This window comes from Balaenoptera musculus, chromosome 13 (assembly GCF_009873245.2).
Source record: "Balaenoptera musculus isolate JJ_BM4_2016_0621 chromosome 13, mBalMus1.pri.v3, whole genome shotgun sequence".
Lineage (NCBI taxonomy): Eukaryota > Metazoa > Chordata > Mammalia > Artiodactyla > Balaenopteridae > Balaenoptera > Balaenoptera musculus.
In genome coordinates, this window is record NC_045797.1 from 54318275 (window position 1) to 54338688 (window position 20414).

Genomic DNA, 20414 nt, shown 5'->3' on the forward strand with positions numbered 1-20414 from the left:
TTGACATCTCTGTACTAGATTTTTTTCCAAAAGGAAAGATCAAAATTATGAGTCAGAAGTAAACTTCTCTTATTTTATTGTATGAATGAGTCCACTGCAAAATCACCAGTACCTTCTGTAGTTTTTCTCCCTTTGCCAGTTTGGAATATATTTTGGTTGTAATTGGTCAGTTTCTACATACGTAAAACATGTATATGTTCAGCATGTAATAGAGGTGGGGAGAGTTTTCTTCCTATTTATCCTCACTTTCAAATGTGTATTGAATACACACCTTCTTGAGATAGGAAGAGATTATTAAAAGAAAAATGTTCTGTGTTTTGAGATTTTCAAAAGGTTTGACAATCAAGTGTGATGTCAGAAGTTTTGTTACCTTATGGTTTTAATGAATTTTAGGAAATATTTTCAAGTAAATATGGTATAATACATGTAATAATGTTGGCATAAGAAGAGAGCTTAATTTTAATAGTGTCTCCTTGTTTATTTAATCATGCTAAAGATTGAGAAAGTAAATCCTTTATTTTCTGCAGTTTATAGTCTCATGTATGAGTTTTTGACTTAGGAGCTTTGACAGATGGGATAAAGGAAAAAAGTCAAACTGAGCAGTGGGTGCTTTGGTGGGATTAAGAGGATCGTTCGGGGGATAAGAAAATCCTTCCCCCAGGGACAGTAGGGGGGAACCTCAGAGGCTGAAAGTGACTGAGAGGATGGGCACGTCACTGTGTCTTTGGAGGATTTTCTTGGGATTGACGAGAATAATTTAGCAGTGACCCTGCTTTTCTCGCAATCTGCTCAACTTAGATGTTCATGTCCGTAGGCCGAGGTTTTTGGCAGCAAGATCATCACTGAGCTTGATAAGGCAAATGGCAGCAATTGCTTTTGCTCCTTTTGACCTGTGGAGATTTCCTAATCGGGAGATAAACCCTAGGGGCATTAAGGATGCTGAAATTTCATCACAGGAGATATGCAAACAATGTAGCAAACAGAAATCATCTCTGGCTAGGGTATTTCTTCTTCTTCTTCTTCTTCTTCTTTTTCTTTTTCTTTTTTCTTTTAATTATGTAGGTTTTATTCATAAGAAAAGCGAGTTTTTGCTCTTGAGTTTTAAAAAGTTGGGGGGTTTCAAATTTAAGGCTGGGACAAGATTGTATGAAATTTTACATTTTAATGTAACAGTGGTTTTAGTTCTGCAGTATATTCACCTTTAAAAATTGTATGTATCTAGATGACAGAAATTTGAAAATTAATCAACCAAATGATATGGTGTTAGTAATATGCTTTAGTTTATATTTAAAATATAAAGTGCTGAAAATAAATGCTCATTTTTGTTGTCGAAAGAATAGTTTTACATTTTATAATTATGGTGAGTGTAGAAAAAAGAGGAAAAAGTATCCAGCTTAGGATACAGCAGAACAATGCAGGGCATGCAGTTATTTTAGTCATCTAATATGTCAGCATTCAAGAATCTGAACCGATTGTTTAAAAAAAATCTTGTACTTTGTTTCTTTTGTTGCTCATTTCCAACTTTGTCATCTGTCAGAATGCAAAAAAAAATTATCCTTCTATAACCATTGACAGGATAACACAAAAGCTGTCTCCAGGTCGATATTTTGCAGCAATATTTTTAACATACGAACAGTAGTTTTTATAATTTCACCTTGGTGCTCAACCATTTATTATCGTATCAGAAGCATGTCAGTAATTCCTTTCTAAATGTCTGCTTCTTTTAGCGCTGAGACCCACATCAAGGGCTTCACACTGAACGATGCTGCCAACAGCCTCCTCATCATAACGCAAGTTAGGCGGGATTATTTGAAAGGTATGTCACAATGCTTGACCTTTACGTCACATTAATGCCTCTGCAGATTTTTCTTGTAACGCCCTTCGAATACTTGGATAAAGGAGTCCATTTAGCAAATTACCTGCTTATCAAGAGCCTTTTGTGGTAGCTGAGAGACGTAAATTACTGTACATGCATTTATAATACAGCTTGAATATGAATGTACTTGTCATTTGACCACTTAGTCCAGTTTCCATTCCATTTAACACAAGATGGGTTTTCTTAAGATGAATCACAGCTCTTCAGACATGCAAAATTTGTGTTCCAGAAGGAGAGAAAGTACAGGCTTTCAAGTGCGTTAAAATTCACAGCACAAGTCATTTTGCTTTGGAAATTAACATACTTTAGAGCATCTGAAACAATTCCCAGCAGTTGTTTCTTGCATATTGTGTTGGTTGTATGTGAGTTAGCAAATGAGTTAAATTGAGTGTTAAATGTGTGGGATTGTGCACCAAATGATTATAATATTGATTTTTAAAACCTAATCTAATACTTTTTTAATAGTTCATAATATCAACAGCAGTAAGATACGGTGTTTGTTTGGAGTTTCGAGTTTTTGAATGAAGAGGATAACACCAGAAAAATGTGGAGATGACTTTGGGGAGGGTTGGGATGAGGCCATTTGTTTGGTAGAGGCTGTTTATGGGTTTGCAGAGGGATGGATTTGGATCGGATGGTCTTATGAATGAGCTCCCAAGGGGAAAAATGATGAATCTCTTAAATTTAGATAAGCATCTTTTCACATTTAATTTTGCATTTGAATTTTAGTCGATACAGTAACACCATGATTTTGCCGATACAACAAAACACACTTAGGAACTCTTTAAGGAAGGTTGAAACAGCTCTTTAACCGTTAAATATGTTGCCTAGTTTCTTCCTCACTCTGTATATACTCCTCACTTGCATGCTTATAAAATAATTTCACATCTCTGAAAGTTGCTGTCTAATTGTGCAGCTTTAATGTTGCCTGTAATGCCTAGAGGTATTGGTCTTTGGAAGTCTTCCTAATTGGTTAGGACTGAGTATGTAAGTGATGATTTCTGCCTATGCAAAATTGCTGCCTCAGTATTCTACAGGCAGGACCAGCCTATTAGACAGCCTTCAGTCATAATTGAGTGTTGTAGGGCTTGCTATTAAAACTTTAAAAGCTTTCATTTTCTTTGCAATAGAAGAGGCTTTTTGGCAAGTAGATATTTAAAAACAATCTTTTTCTACTTTTTAAAATTTTATTTTATTTTTTGGCCTCGACACACGGCATGTGGAATCTTAGTTCCCTGACCAGGGATCGAACCCGTGCCCCCTGCAGTGGAAGCGTGGAGTCTTAACTACTGGACCTCCAGGGAAGTCCCTGATAAACAATTTTAAAACATTGAAAAATTAAACTCGCTCCCCATATAAATAAGCTCATTTGTAAATGACATTTTGTAGACATGGAGATCAGAATAAAACACTTTTTTAATTTCAAGGGGTTAATTTTTGAGCTCAATCTGATCAGTGTTTAACTTGACTGCTATCCCACTTGTATGTTAGGTACCCTGTGAAGACAACAAGAAACTATGATATAATTTCACATCTGTTTTCAGCTGTTCACGTGGAGGTTGGTTGAGAGCAGAAGCTATGAACCCACCTCCCAATGCCTCGCCACGGACTAACCTACTGTGGTCATTGTCAAGGATGGGAATGCTGTTGGCACTATCCACATCTCCTTATTTTGCTCCATGGCTGACTAGAGCTCCCAATTTAAAAAAAAAATTCAGGTTGCTTTTTCTCAATTCCATCTAAAGCAGGCAGAAAAATAAAGCCAGTTCAAATGCTGTTCTGGAATATTAATAACTGATACATCATACCTTTGCAATATAATCAATATTACTAGTAAATTAGGTGACAGTGTGATAAGGACTCAGGGGGAGGGGTGTGGATGGATACTGCTTTTGGTGTCCCGTAAATCATGAACTGTCCAGAGGCCAGCCCTGTATGGGAATATGATTTCGGTTCCAAGGTCCCATGCTCCCTTTGCATAGACATAAAATGATCTCTTCTCCTCTGTCCTCCACTCTTTCACACACACATGCACCCATAGATGCAGGCTCTGGGGTGGTTAGATTCTTGGGTTGGTGTCTAACAGTATGACCTTGGGGAAATTATTTAAATTATCTGTGCCTCAGTTTCCCACATATAAATTTGGTACTTACCTCAGAGGGTAGTTGTGAGTGTGACTGCTTAATACTGTGTCTGGCATGTAGTAAGTGCTCAACAAATGTACTAAAAGCTCAGTAAATGCGAGTTACTGTCATCACCATTGTTATCTTATTTTTGTTGCCATTTGATCCACTGGTGTGGGAAGATCCTTCCTGGCTGACAATATTCTTGGCTAATAAAAGTATTCCATATTATCTGTGTATGACCACCAGTTAAGATTTTATCAAGTTTATTTTCTATAGATAATATTATTAAAGTAGTATAAATAACATTTTTTGTTTCCTGTATGTTCGTGTGTATTTATAAAATTTTATTGAATATGCCTTTTAAACTGCCTATTTTCCCTTTTCCCCATTTGAGAATCACTGGTTTAGAATGTAGATTTGGAGTAATAATAAATTGTTTATTCAGTAATAAATACTTAAATTCATGATGTCTTTTACTGTATCACTTTTAATAGAGTGTTTAATTATTACCCTTTCCCCATTCTCTGTTAAAGATAGACTGTTATTTGGAAAGCTGCTTTTGAGGGTCTTAGTTTTGTGTAGGTTACACTGCTTTAATTTCTATAGAGCCATGAAGTTTTCTTTGGTAGCAGTGATTGTTGTGCTAAGTATTACATTTTCCCTGCAGTCCACCACTTTATTTAATATAATGATTTTGCTACCCTGGCACTTAAATCAGTAAATCAGAAGGATATTCCATATTTATCCATAATCACATACTTGTAAATATGATACTTTAAAAAAAAAAAAAGAAAAAGAAAGAAACTCCTGAGGGGTTTCTCCCTGGGAATCTGATGAGCTTTATTTTCTCCGAAAAATCAGTGTAAGAAAATATCTGCAAGATATGTAATCGTGTAAAATAAACTTGTTAGTGTGTAAGTTGAATGTTCCAGTTTGGCTGCTCTTCTTGTATGATCAGTCCTTTTTGGATTAGAAAGAGACATTGTTTTCAAGAAAGAATCTTTGCGGTATTAGAAGATTTTGATAATCATGAATCTTTTGAGTGTAATAAAATCTGGGAAAGTATGAATGTGGGTAGAGGTTACATACTTTTGGAAGGTCTTTATTTTTAAAAATTTTTCCTTATTTATATTTCTCTGAACTTGTCAACTTCTTTGAGATTAGTCACTAAATGTTATCCCTGAATGGAATCCACATTCTGTCAGTAACATCTGCATTTTCTCTGTGACTTAAAGAAGAAATTTCTCTGGTCTCTGATATCTTACAGTCAAATAAATCTTTATTTTTTCTTTTAGGTTTCTCATAAAGTATTAATATTTTCTGTAATATAGAATAAATTATTCATAGCTTTTTGTGTATAGTCATTTGGTGCTCATATTTAAAAGCTAGTTTTCAAAACACATTAAAGTCAGTATGGTTCATATAAGAAAAGCTCTGTCACCTGCTCTTCTATTGTAGATGCTCTAACAACACTAAAAACAGCCTTGGATCTGGAGCAGATACCTTCTAGGGTAGCAGTGACCCGCCTTATTCAGGCATGTGCCTTGAAGGGTGATACAGAAAGCATACAAGACATTCAGAAGTTGGTAAATGGACTGGAAGATTCAATTGGACTTTCCCGTATGGTTTTCATCAATAACATTGCTTTGGCACAAATAAAGAAGTGAGTATTTTCGAGCTTTCTTTTTCTCCATTGGATACTGGAAGGAACGTTATCTCAAATCCCACCTTTTAAAAATCTAGGGTATTAGAAACCGTATCAACTACAGAGGAAGTATTGATGCCAGTTGCTGATTATTCTATAGCTATCAGGGAATAATTATATGTTAACAAAATATGTTTTAGCTTTAAATTAAATCTTAAACAACATTTATCAAAATTTTCAAATTCATAAAACTTGCTTCACGGTTGGTAACTTTTCTCATTCATACATCCAGGCCGTTGTTGAAACACTTGGTTGCAAAAGTGAAAAATAAGTTCATTTGAATGTCAGCAACACTTGAAGGTGACACTCTACCAGAACATAGTGAAAGGGAAGGCCCAGCAAGCTTGTTAAAAATACACATTTCCATCTTCCCCACCCTCCTACCCATCCACCCCTGTCAACACACATCCACACAAAGGGAGGTATTTAGAGATGATTCTCATGCCACCATTTCTAGATTCCTTGTTGAGAATCACTACTGTAGAAGTAAATAAGAACTAGATTTTTATTAACCTCACTAGCAAAGTTAAAGTTTCATGGGGGGTAATTATGGAATTGACATTTTTCATGCTTTTAGAAAAAAATGTTCTTTAGCAGTTAATCCTACATACATTTAATGGGTTGTGATATGAAAATGTCATGTTGGTTTTTACAGGGGTTTTTGTTCCTCTTTCTTTGGGCAGAGAAGAGGTTTTGTTTTGTTTTTCACCCTTTTAAAACTATTTCCCCAGATAGAACTTTAAACTTTTCCTTTAATAAGAAAATGTGATTATTTTAAGTTAGAAGATCCAGAAAATTATCCAAGTCTTTGTTGCTGCACACGGGCTTTCTCTAGTTGTGGCGAGCAGGGGCTACTCTTAATTGCAGTGCGCAGGCTTCTCATTGCGGTGGCTTCTCTTGTTGCGGAGCATGGGCTCTAGGCGCACGGGCTTCAGTAGTTATGGCACGCAGGCTTCAGTAGTTGTGGCTCACAGGCTCTAGGGCACAGTCTCAGTAGTTGTGGCGAACGGACTTAGTTGCTCGGCGGCATGTGGGATCTTCCCGGCCCAGGGCTCGAACCCGTGTCCCCTGCATTGGCAGGCCGATTCTTAACCACTGCGCCACCAGGAAGCCCCTGGATGAAGTTTTAAATGTTACCATATAAACGGAGTTTTATATGAGGCCGAGAATATGTTTTTATTCACTATTAAATAATTCTCTAACTAAAACCTGTAAGAAAAATTTATTGTAATGGCGTACTCATTTTTAGAGAATTCTTGTTTTAGGTAATAATTCCAACATAAAATTGATTATTTGGATTTCGAGTGCCGTATCATAACTAAAGTATCAATTAAAGAGCACCTTAACCAAAAAGATAGTCATAAAGATAAGTTTTTATCATAACTTGTTACATAAGGCCATGTAATTAATTTTTTAAAATGAAAAGTGTGAAGATACTTTTTTCTGAGAATTTTAGTATAAATTGAATATTTTTCAAATGTTATATATTACCTGACAAAAACAAATTGTAGTGACTGTGGGTTGAGAGACATGAAAATATACCTTTTGAAGACATCATCAGCATTTTTTTTTTCATCAGCATTTTTAAGAATCCTGAGATGTAATACATTATCTTTACTTCATGCAGTAGTGACCAGTGCAGATTATAATGCCAGAGTTATATAGCATTTAAACAAGTTTTCATTTTACATCCAAACAGCTGCAGAATCAAATCTTTGAGATACAATAATTTTTTAAGTTACCGTCTTTAATTCTTACTCTATATAGTTGTTTGATCTTGTCTCTAGAGCAGTTTTTTAAAATAAGCAGCTACTTCAGTTACTGTAGCATGAAGCACCCGGTGATTGCTTTTGCCACCTAAATGTGATTGGGTTCAACTTGCATAGTGTTTTTTATCTGGTTAATTGTAAATATATTTCCTTTTTTTCCTAAAGTGCTTGCATGTGTGAATCCCAAAGTACTCATACTGAAACTGCCTACAATATTAATACTAAAGCAAATATTTCCTTATAACTTATTTTACTTTCTTTTACAGCAATAACATAGATGGTGCAATAGAAAACATTGAAAATATGCTTACTTCAGGGAACCAAACCATGGAACCTCAGTACTTTGGCTTGGCATACTTATTCCGAAAAGTCATAGAGGAGCGGTTGGAACCAGCACTTGAAAAGAGTAAGTTAGCTGTTCTAGCCAAAGAACACAGAAGCACTTTTTCTCTCTAGTGAGTCTGGACTGACTTTCTTTGGTGGATGAGTTAGTTATACCACTGTTTAAATGAAAGATTTTTCTTACCTGTCATTTTTTTCAGTAAGCATCATGGCGGAGAGAATGGCCAATCAGTTTGCAATTTACAAACCTGTCACCGATCTTTTCCTTCAGCTTGTGGATTCAGGCAAGGTGGATGATGCCAGAGCTCTCCTACAGGTAATGACCCACCACACATGGAGCAGTGGGGCTTGTGGCTTGTGAGAAGTCAGTTGAGAAATTACTAGACTCAGGTGTGTGGTAGAATACCGGAAATGAAGTGTGGTGCTGCCTGCACATTTAAATTTGAACGTGAATCAAGGTTACATGACAGGGACTGGATTGTAAGTTACAGGTTGCTGGTTTTAAAGATGCCAAATCGGACTAGAAATGTCTTTAGCTTTGAGTGGGGGTGGGGGAAGACATGTTTTGCCAAAATGATTTAAAGACAAATGTTTCTGTGCAGATAGGTAATGCAAAGCAATTCCTTTGATTTCCTAGTTTAATTTCTCTAACGCTCTATAAATACCGTGCATCGCCATGGCAACACAGTTTGCAAACAAAAAGTAGGAAATGTTTGTTTTTCAAGTACAGCTTTTCTTGAATACTCAAACATTCTCAGTGCCTTATTCAAGATTTATTAAGAATTTGCTTTCTGTTCACTTGTGTGTCACAGACACATTAAATGACAAATGCAGGTCTCTGTGGCCCGCACTCTCTCAGTTAAATTAGCAATCTTCAGGGAAGGAGACAACTGCATTCATGCCATTTTAACAGCACTAAATATAAAGCCGCGCGCCAAGTGCCGAGAGAACGGTGGGTGATCGTAGCTGCCACTGGTAATGTACACAAACAGGCACCGCCGGGGAGCCCCTTCCCAGCAGGTGGCAGTCAAACAGTCACCGTGATCCCGCCAACGGCTGTGTTTGTATAGACTCCCTGTGTCAAATTGAGGCCTGGGACCAATTTCTGGTAGTAAATAGTATTATATTCACTTAATGTTTTTTGCAAGCTGCGACACCTCTTAAGTAGTAGATAGGGAAGGTAAAACTGTACTCATTTGCTGGAGCTCTACTTTTGATCCTTAAAGTTCATGTAGTTTGACAGTAGAATCCAAGCCATTTTTTAAAGGAATTCCTGAGAAATTTCTGTGTTAACATTTTTGTAAAAAGTGTAAATTGACACTGCCTCTAAGGCTTTTTTACTTTTGTTCTGGGAGAGAGAGAAATGCTAGTTAGTTGAGAATTTTCTTGTTTGGTTTGGTATGTTTACCTTTTATCTTGAAAAGAATAAATTCTAATGCTTTATGTTTGTGTGTACAAACCTAAGTGTACCCACTCAGGGTATATGCATGTCTAGCTGGACGTGTGATAGTATTCATTCAGCTTTAACACATTATTGTGATAGCTCTTTAGGAAGTCACACTTGGTATTTCATTTACCAGCTTGGTGATCAAGGCTCTTCTTAGCGAGCAGTCCAGAGTGGGAGACAGTGGGGATGTGGCAGCCGCCTTCAGAGCTGCATGTACCCACAGTGGCCTGTCGAGGGCTCTTGGCGACAGCCGAGTGTTGCTGTAACAGCTGTCTTTTCATTTTTATCCCTTCAGTAGACTGAGGTTTCAGATGATAAACCCTTTACCCATTCTTTACCTGCTTGTCAAACAGTAAAAGATTATTCTTGCTGTAGTGAAAAATACTTTATTCACAGATGTCGAAAGCATCAGTTTATAGTGTAAATGTTCTGTGTGTCCCCAAAAGTTCTTTTTATACTAGTCATTTTAGTATTGACAGTGTTTTAAAGCTTTGAAAGAGCAATGTGCTTTTAGAAACTTAAGAGAATGACATCTGTGATGAGTGTAAACTAAAATAATGTCTTGCCATATTTGATTTTACTGTAGCATCTAAGATGGGATAGACACTTGATTTATCTGGTCTGTCATATAAACTTTTTTTTTTTTTGAGTTTAACTTTTGTCTCTTTCTCAAGCACTGGCTGTCTATCGCAATGAAAGCCTTTTATAAAATAGAGAGATTGAAATCAGTCCTTTTGTATGCATAAGTGTAGGTAATTATACTTTAAAGAGAACTTGCTTTGTACATTTTAATTTTTATAAAGAAACGAGCAGTTATCTCCCTGACACCTTATTAAATGTATAATTAACCTTATGATCCCTAGCTCACTTGTGAATGCTTGGCAGTATAATTGGAGGGGAATAGTGTTTCTTTTTTCCCTCTTTCTTTGCAGTCCTAAACCTCATTCTGTGGTTATGGAAGCGTTGGTTGAATTTTTCCCTTTGCTTTTTAAACAGACCTTATACTTGCAGCGCCAAGGACAACATGCACGAAAGCCTGGCCTAGCTTGCACTTGTTTTCTTTTTTCTTGCCTTAAAAAACATTGGTCGACTGTTAGACCTTCCTATTGGTAATGATACATTACTGTATTATTGTGAACTTTCTTAACTGGAAATATTCACCTTTGTCTGCTTGTTTATCAAAAACCTTCACTTACCAAATAATGTTTCAATTTTTAGAGATGTGGTGCAATTGCTGAACAAACCCCAATTTTCTTGGTGTTCTGTATTAGGAATTCTCGGAGACCCGGAAAGGTACGGTGCTATTGTACTTGCTGACAAATCAATAATGCTATGAGCTAGTCTTGTTCAAAGGTATTGAGTATCATGTAAGAGCTTGTCAGTTCAGGACCTTTTCTAAAAATACTGTAGAGATTGAACACTTGCTGGCCTGTGCTGGTTTACTTCTTTAGATGTTCTGGCTCCTTGGTTGTATTGGAAATGCAAAACAAGTTCATGCAGTGAATTCTCTATCCTTGTAGTTATGCATTGAGCCCCAAGGAAGGGCCCTTAGAAATGTAAGAAACAAATCCCGTAGCTTGGGTCACTGGGTAAGTTTCACAGTGCAGAGCACTGCTGAGGGAGACACCTACTGCAGAGTGTCTCCTGTCAGGTGGCTCAGGTGGAAACCATGAGGTAGATGAACCCGTTAGCTTTAAAACTGGTATGTGCCACAGATTCATGTTCTCAGTTTGTACAGTTACCTTATTTACACTAAAAGGTATGTGTGTATGTGTGAAACAGAGCCAAGTCTTATTTTTGATGTTTAAAAAAAAAAAAAGAATAAAAGCATATTTCAAAAATTTTTTTTAGATTCGATTTTACATGGTGAGTGGGCACCAGAAACCCTGTTCTTAGTTTATTTGGGCATATTATGAAGTTTTAAACTGAGCACCAATTGTAATGTTTGTTTTATGTGAAACATTTAGGTTGTTTCCAACTCTGGGAGGTCTAGTTTTCCTTAATTTTCACATACTTCCCCCACACATACACACACTTTAAAAAAAATTTTACCTAATTGCACTTTTTATCTCTGACTCATGTATTTATTTACAACAAACATCATTTAGAAAATATTTAGTTGTCCTTTTTTTCCTTTCAAAGAGACTGTATAAAATGGTGTAGTATTTGCAGATAACCTACCACACATCACCTGTATACTTTAAATCATCTCTAGATTACTTATAATACCCAATACAGTGTGAATGCTATGTAAATATTTGTAGCAAATTCAATGTTTGCCTTTTTGGACTTTCTGGATTTTTTTTTTTTTTTTTTTTTTTGGTCCGTGGTTGGTTGAATCCACAGATTCAGAACCCACTGGATACAGGGGGCCGACTGTACTAAGATATACAAAAGGGAAAATAGTCCATTAAATTGAATAGGCAGTTCTGTTGTGCTATTGTCAGGTTTTTTGGGTATAATGTCCATATATCAGTGTTTTATTTCACTGTTCTTTTGAGTCATGGTAATGTTACCTATATTTAATTTTCTAGGCACCAACTGTGAAGTCTTTGTTAGAATTGATTCCTGAATTAACTGAAAAGGAAGAAGCATACACTTCCATCATGAAAATCTATGGTAATAAGTTTAATCTGACTTCATTATTTAAGTGATTTAAATATTTGTAGTATAGTCAACTAAGTCTTCAGCTCAAAGGCAATAATCCTAAATATCAGAGAATTGCTTATGGTACAAAATTTATTTAGTCTTAGGATATGTTTTAAAACTATTTAAGAAAAATACGAAATTATTCATATAGTGTTTACGTAAAGTATCTCTGAGCATCTTTTGAGGGGCCCTGATTTGTTGAGTAAGATCCCAGGTTCCTGGAAGGACTTGGAAGTCCACTTGGGTGTACACATTGGGAACCAATCCAGTCTCTCCAAGATGTTATGGGAAAATCTAAACGAACTTTTTGGCCAACCCAATACAATGTAAAATGGGTACATATTTGAGACTGCCACTTGACTTGCTTTCATAGTGGGTGATGCTGAATGAGAGGTGTGGGGAAGGAAGGGCGGAGCTTGCCTGTTTACTCCTTCAGTGGCCTACCTACTCCTTTGAAATAACAAACACCTTAATTAAAAAGTGAGCCCCAAGGTTTTACCTACAGTCACAACTGAAATTCTAGTCTTTTAAGCAGTTTCCTCCCTGATTGCCAGGCAATCACACATGAAAGGGAACCAGTCTAAAGTTTCCTCAGTAATCAAGATAAATGTTAGGATTTGTAAATTATGATCACCTGTCCATCTGACACCCACTGATTTGCTCACTTGAGGCAATGGGTAAATAAAGAGTTGCTTTGTCGATTTTATTGTTGGCAGGACACCAGACTGAGCAATCAGAATTCTCCATTTTTCTACCCTTATGAATGGGATATGATATATTTCAAAATACTGCTATAATCATAAAGTTTCTTAAAGTTTCGTTTGAGGAATTGGCAGATATTAAATAATAACTAAGATGAAGTAGTGTAAAACGGTGTAAAATTACTATTAAATTGTGTAATCCCACTTGGGAATTGGGAGGGAGAAGAGCAGGGAAATCAGGAAGTTTTAGTAAAAGGGAAAATATTAAAATTTTTGCGAATCAACCACAAATAGAAAGCCAGCTAAACTTAGCCCCTAGGCTACTTCATCATCCAATTAAGTGAAATATTAGTGTAACTTGTATAGATGTATGTAGATTTTTTAATGTATATTAATGTATATAAAATTTTTTTTGGTCATTGTAGCTAACTGTATTCCTCATTTGCTTATTTTGCTTATTAGGATAGGAGAATATATGGAAAGTCTTTTGGTGTTGTTTAGCTGCTGATCTTGATGTTGGTGTAGACATAGACTTCCACATAATTTATTTTACACACTCCTCTCCACAGAAGTCCCTGGATTAGCTTAATTTCAAAGTGTGGTTTTAAGCAGAAGAAGGTTGAATGGTGTGTGCTTACTTTACGATTGAAGACTTCAGTTTGTGGTCACTTTAACTAGCATGGGTCTTTAAAATAGCTGTATTTGTCATTTTCCTTCTCTTTCATAGCTGGTGATGCCGAATGAGAGGTGTGGGGAAGGAAGGGCGGAGCTTGTAGATTATGAATGCTGAAGGTAGTTAAGTATCCGTTTGCTTTGGGATAAAGGGATCCAGGAGTCCCTGAATGGCTAAGTGTTTTGGGAAAAGAAGAAGATAGGTTGGCTTTATCTGTGATTAATATGTTTTTCTCTAGTCTTGGACAGTGATGTCGCATCTGCTAAAGCACTATATGAAAATTTGACTGCGAAGGATGTAAAATTGAATGATCTGTTTCTAAAGCGTTATGCAGTTTTGCTGAAGAATGCTGGAGAGCCTGTCCCTTTCACTGAACCCCCTGTGAGTATTTCTTAATTAAGAGGGGGAAAAAAGTACCTCTAAAGATTTGTGTGTGCTTCATAATAATGTATAAAAAATAAGTTGAATACTTAATTACATGAGGATTAAATCTCTGTGAAGGATCCTCCAGAGAGGGCTTCAGGAACTGAACAGTCATGCCATGGGTTTGGCTGCAGGAGAACATAGCCCTCTGGGGCTGAGGTTTAAAATACAAGGTCAGTCTCAGACCTTCAACTGTAGGTATGAATTTATCAAACGTCCTTGGGGCAGTTCCCTCTTCATTTCAACTTGAAATAGGGTTTAATGGCCTGTATTTCAATAGCTAAGCATATTATGTCACTGTTAATTACTTGTTCATTTATTTCCATTTTAAGTAAGTTGGGTTTTATCTAGGATTTTTTTTAATTGAAATATAATTGACAACATTATATTAGTTACAGCTATACAACATAATAACTCAATATTTGTATATATAGCAGAATGATCACCACAATAAGCCCAGTTAACATCTGCCACCATGCATAGTCACAAAAGAAAAATTTTTTTCTTGGGATAAAAACTTTCAAGATCTGCTCTCCCAGCTGTTTTCAAATATACAATCCAGTATTATTAATCATAGTCAGCGTGCTGTACATTGTATCCCCTTGACTTACCCATTTTATAACTGGAAATCTGTGCTGTTTGAACCCCTTTACCCATGTTCCTCCTCCTCAAACCTGCCCCCACCGGCCTCAGGCAACCACTGATCTGTTCTCTGTATCCATGAGCTCAGTTCTGTTTGTTTGTGTTTTTCAGATTCCAGATGTAAGTGAGATCATACAGTGTTTATCTTCTTCTGTCTGACATATTTCACTTAGCATAATACCATCAAGGTCCATCCATGTTGCAGATGACAAGATTTCATTTTTTTTACGGCTGGATAATATTCCTCTGTGTGTGTGTGTGTGTGTGTGTGTGTGTGACATTTTCTTTATCCTTCATCCATCGATGGACATTTAGATTGTTTCCATGTCTTGGCTATTGTAAATGCTGCAGTGAGCCTGGGGGAGCATATATCTTTTTTGAATTAGTGTTTTCATTTTCTTTGGATGAATACCCAAAAGTGGAATTGCTAGATCATATGTTAGTTTTATTTTTAATTTTTCGAGGAACCTCCATACTGTTCTCTGTAGTGGCTGCACCATTTACATTCCCACCAACAGTGCACAAGGGCTCCTTTTTCTCCATATCTTCGCCAACATTTGTTATTCCTAGTCTTTTTGATAACAGATATTCTAACAGGTGTGAAGTGATGTCTCACTGTGTTTTTTATTTGTATTTCCCTGATTATCAGTGATGTTGAGCAACTTTTCGTGTACCTGTTGGCCATCTGTAGTTCCTCTTTGGCCACATGTCTGTTCAGTTCCCCTGTTGCTATTGAGTTATATAAATTCTTTGTATATTTTGACTATTAACCCCTTATCAGCTATATATGTTTACAAATATTTTCTGCCATTCAGTAGGTTGCCTAGGAAATTTTGTTTTACTTTGCTTTGTTTAATAAGAGAAATCATGCGTGTAAAATTCCTTTTTATTGTTTCATTGAACTGAAAGTCACTAAAACATGTTTATTTCAAACCCCTCGACCTTGCATACCCAGGTGTAAGTACCTGCATGCACTTGCCCATGCACACACACAGCAGAGGCTCCTGGTGCCTTAATTCTCAGTTGGGGGCCCTTGAACTGGTGATTTCGTGAAACAGAGGAGTGCTGAAGCTTGAGGAGACGGCAGCTGCCGTGGGCCCAGCAGTCTTTGCTACCAGTTTGCAGTACTTTATGTTTTTAAGTTTTGTACCATCACCTCTTGCTGGTAACTTTTATCTGTAACTTCCCTCCCTTTTTTTTTTTTCTCTACAGGAAAGCTTTGAATTTTATGCAAAGCAGCTAAAGGAGTCAAAGGAAAACCCTTTGTGAAGCAAGCCGGCAACTACTTTGTTTTGTGTGTATTTGTGATTCTGTGTCTAAAATGTTACTTTTTAAATGTATTTGAGAGGACAAAATAAACAAATGAAAAGTTACTTTGTTTATGTACTTTTATTTATTCATAATATATGATAATCAACATCTTATTGACAATAACTGTGTATACTAAGTCACTAGACTTCTTTGGGTTTTGCCTACAATGTAGGTCTGTGGCATTTTCCTTGAGGCTCCTGGTGTAAAAAGCCATAGTTTTTCAAGGTTCTTCTCCCATTTGACTTTTCAGATTCCCAGCTCTATTTCATTTATTATTTTCATAAAAAGATTGTTCCTTTAGTTAAGACTTGCTTGTCAGTATTGTTTATCTGAAAAATTTTGGAGCTGGACAAAATGATGCTTAGTGGGCTTTCTAATGCTTAATATTCTATGAAGTAACAATTCTTTATTACTGTAAAGCCCTGCGTACTTTTCCAGTTTTGTAAAATGTTGGCACCAGAAGGCATCCCAGGAGTCATCAAATGCAGCACTCTTCATTTCCCAGTGAGAAGCTAAGACTCAAAGAGACTTGTTTGGTCAGGGTGCTCCCTCCATGCCTTCCCTTCTACCACGGAGGCTCCCACAAACCTCTGTTCACTGGAGTCTCCAAAACTGCATCTGAGTGTGAGTTTGATCATGAAGTAAGAGCAATGCATTTCCTTCGTCTTGGTTTCAGGTCTTCATCAGCACAAGCTACACCCTACACTGGACTTGTTACTTCATACCGCATATCAGTGAATATGTGAGTAAGTATATGAAGGAGTGAAACCTCTGTTTGTATTCAGTTTTATCAAAGTTGTCCTCAAATTGGCCTTCATGCCTGTTAATATCTATACTGTAAATAGTTACTATAAAAGAATTTAAGATGGGTAGTCAAGACAGTTTACCATCTTAATGTAATGTTAACCTATTTGGGGATTATATTATTTAAAAAGTTGAAAATGCGTTGTTGAGAGTTATCCCCACTTTGGTGTATCCCTTGTTCATTTGAAATCGGTGATTAGCTACTGTTTTGGTTTCAGTGAGGTTACTTGGTTCCCACCATTTACTTGAAGGGAGACCTTGCCTTGGGGAGTAAGCCAGCCTCACACTGTGTGCCGCTAACCTGTGTCTTGTGGGATCAACCATTCTGCATCTACAGCCTGCAGATGGCATGAGAGGGAGGGTTGATGGAGGGAAGCCAAAAAATAAATGTCATCGTGGCATCAACCATGCTTCATCTCTGTTTTGTAGAGTTAGACCTAAGGAATAGGGCTCGGCCAGTGCCGAGTCCCAGCCTAGAAGACTTAGTAAAGCTTTCCTTTGTGTACTCCTCAGGTAGGTGCAGGACCTGTACGTGTTGTTTTGACACTACCTGATTTACCATGAACCTCACTCCATTAGGGCTTCCACTGAAGCAGGCTTTACATTTTGTAGTTATGCCAACCATAAGATAGTTGAGCTAAATTTTATTGATAGTCATTGAATTAGGTCTCTAAGATGAGGAACAACCTTGGGGCATAATCTGGACTTCCCAGTTATCTTTAGGGAAGCTCAGAGTACAATCTCATTTGCATGAAGTGACTCCAAGCCAGCCTTGTATATGGACTCTGGTAAAATGTGGGTCTAGTGCAGAGGAAATAGATATAAATCCCTCGATGAGCTTTCTACTGCTTAATAACATTTCTAGCATTCTGAACAGCAGGCTGGACCGTTCAATATATTACATACATTAAAGAACTATCAAGTCATGCATCTGTAACACTGTATTGGCTTCCTGTTTTGAATGTAAATATTTAACATGTAATCATTGTATATTCTAGGTGAGCTTACGAATGCTTTCTAAATATGTAATAGCAAAATTGAAATAAATAGAAATATAAACACAATTATAGCAGCACTCAATGGTACCTTTTAGATTCAAATTATAAGCAAACAGCTAATTCTAAAAAGTAAATGTCATTATAAACTTTGGGAAGGTACAGTGTTTTATATGTAATTGTATGTTCGTGTATTTAAACCTAATAATTTTAATGTGAAATGCTTTGAATAAATTGTATTCCAGCAACCTGTGGGCTTCTTCGTTTTTATCTTATTAAATTTTTATATAACCACTTTAAGCCATTTCAAGGACTTGAGTCTTAAAACTTTTAATTAAAAATCGTGTGGTGGCCTCTGTTATGGCCGGAATTTCCTTGTTTTAAATGGTGTACAGGTTGTGAGCGGGGGAACCAGGGAAGTCACTGCTTATCTGTTTTAAGGACAGACAGATACTCAGTCTGAGATCTCTGAGGTACAAAGTTGGCAAGAATTAGAGTTGGGTGTGTGGTGAATGACACTTAAAAGGGAGGGGCTTTTATCTTGCGTTAAGTGTCAGGCGGAGGGCGCATTTTACAGCTGCACGGATGAGTGGGCTCCACTCCACCAGGGCTGTCTGCAGCACACTGCCGTCTTCCTCCTGTCCTCGCTTGTGCATGCTCACGGAGGCCGCTTCAGTGTCCCCTCTCCCACCTGGAATACTAATTGTTCTCTCTCCAGGGCCCACCTGAAGCCACTTGAAAGCGCAGCAGGTACCAACCACACAGGTTGTAAACTCCCTGAGGATCAGTTCTTTGTCTCCTGTCTGTGTGTCCCCAGCTTAGCGCATTCATGAGTTGTCAGTGGTCAGTTCTGTGGGTTCTACCATGTGTCAGGTGCCCCTCTTGCCTGATATTCACGGTGAGGAAACTTAGGGAAGTTAATTTGCCCAGAATCACAGCGATAATATCACACGGCCAGGACTTTGAGAGTCATGTACTTACTATGAGGTTACAAAAAAACCGATGGAATCCAGCCTAAACTCAGTTAAAAATCCAGTTAATGGTCAAATTGGAATCTCTAAACTATAAGAATATCTTTTAAAAACCTTTCACATTAATACAAGTGTTCACAGTCTCTGGACAGTAGCACTGTATTTTCTTCCAGTTAATCAAATACCCAGTGCCTGGCGTAATCACTGAGTTTTCAAGTTCCAATAAATTATTAAGCAAGCTTTATATTGCAAATTGTTCTTCCCGGTACAATTTGTTTCTCCAGTCTGTCTGCAGTGTGTGTGCTGTGCACATTTTTTCTCATGTCTTCGAGCAAACAATATACACTTAATATTTGCCTTTTTGAAAAACCAGTATTTGTAGTTTCTGTAAGTGAAAGCAACATTCCTGAAGTATGGTCGAACTAGTAGCTGTAGGGGGTACAAAATCATGGTAATTTATCACTTTGCTGTTGTACAATCATGAGCTTGAGTGTTTCCAATAGAAACGTATCCTGCTTTCAGGCTTGTGGACTTTACAAAGCCCACATTATGCAGCCTTGGTACAAATAAAATAGCTGCATTAGCAAAATCAAAATAGACACTTGTCTTTTTTTTTTGCATGAAATAAACATCATCAGATCCAGGTAGAGCAAAAAAAACACTTAACCAACTTCAGATCTACCATCTCTGCACATTCATTTGGACAATGGTTGGCTCTTGGGATCCATGTTTCGAGAGTTCCCTAGAGAATAGATCTCACCAACCCTGCCCCCTGTGTGCACTTGCTGAGATTCTCTTAAATTAATTTACTTGTTTTTGTAGTTTCCTCCCCCAAGAACTTGTGCTCTCCCAGTGCTCTGCAGCCCCACCGGTTAGAACAGCCTGGCACTGATAGGTGCCCAATGAGCATCACTGATTGAATCAATGGGCACATCACCTGTCCCCCTTTCCAAGGCATGTTCTTTCTGAGATGTATGGTTTGTGTGCATTGGGGGGTTTCTTACTCACACAGAAATGTCTTTATAGGAGATAGAGGTGCCACTTTTTAGCTCAGAGCTAGGATATTGGGGGTTGAGAGCTGAGAAGTCTTTCAAACCCTGTGTGCCCACATGTTAGCATTTCCGGATTTGCTGCCAGGAGGAAGAGGGCTCTCAAATGTGTGATGAAATCAGACAACCTCAAGCTGAGTACAAGCACAGTGCAAGAGTGGAATCAACAAAAACAAAGCTTCATTTTTAACATGGGGCCATAGAGCTTTTTAGAGTTTGGGGGGAAAAGGAACACCTCCAGTTTTACGAAAAGACAAGACCACCACACGAACGATAACTGTGAGGACTATTACATGGAAAGCTGAGAAGTGTTATCCATCCTTTGAGCTGGTGTATTAAAATCTTAACCCACTGCTTAAAACATCATTGTTTTAACTATTAGCTGCTAACACCACATGCACGGCTGTTCCCGGGCCACCACCAGAAAATGGGCTGTGCTCCATCTGCCTGCCTCCGCCGAGGCTGTCTCAGGCAGACCATGGAAAAAAGACAGGATATTGCTCTATCCCCTGGCCAGTTTAGAAGAACCAATTGTTTTATCAAAAACAAATGACATAAAAAACAAAAAAACAAATGACATGAGATTTGAATTACCTAGTTTAGACTATTTGCAAATAAGGATGCTTTCTTTCAGGCATGAGCATGGGATGTATTTTCCAAATAAGCACAGATCCACCAGTAAGATGCTTCTTCACTCCTGCATCCTAGCATCCCATTCTCTCGCTCTCTTCCTCGGAGTCTGGTCGGTGCTCCAGATCCATGACTGGACCCAAAGGAGAGTGGCTCAGGGCAGCTGTGCTTAAACTCTGCCAAGTGACTAATGTGCGTCTCAGTAGAAACCCCTATAGCCCCAGGTCTGTAGTTAACACTTGGATTGGTGTAGCTTTAAATAGCACTGCTGCTAGCTGCTTCATCTGGGATCAAAACAAGA

The 20414-nt window shown here is 37.5% G+C and overlaps 1 protein-coding gene across 1 annotated transcript in view; it reads left to right on the forward strand.

Annotated features, from left to right (window-relative positions):
• LRPPRC (leucine rich pentatricopeptide repeat containing) overlaps positions 1-17701 on the forward strand; it is a 115195-nt gene extending 97494 nt beyond the window's left edge. Inside the window, exons 31-38 of the mRNA XM_036872415.1 lie at positions 1728-1816; positions 5461-5665; positions 7743-7882; positions 8019-8134; positions 10484-10558; positions 11800-11884; positions 13527-13669; positions 15566-17701. Coding sequence (XP_036728310.1) covers positions 1728-1816; positions 5461-5665; positions 7743-7882; positions 8019-8134; positions 10484-10558; positions 11800-11884; positions 13527-13669; positions 15566-15622 — 910 coding nt within the window. The 3' untranslated portion in view covers positions 15623-17701. The remainder of the gene's footprint in view (positions 1-1727; positions 1817-5460; positions 5666-7742; positions 7883-8018; positions 8135-10483; positions 10559-11799; positions 11885-13526; positions 13670-15565) is intronic.
• Positions 17702-20414: the final 2713 nt, after the last annotated feature.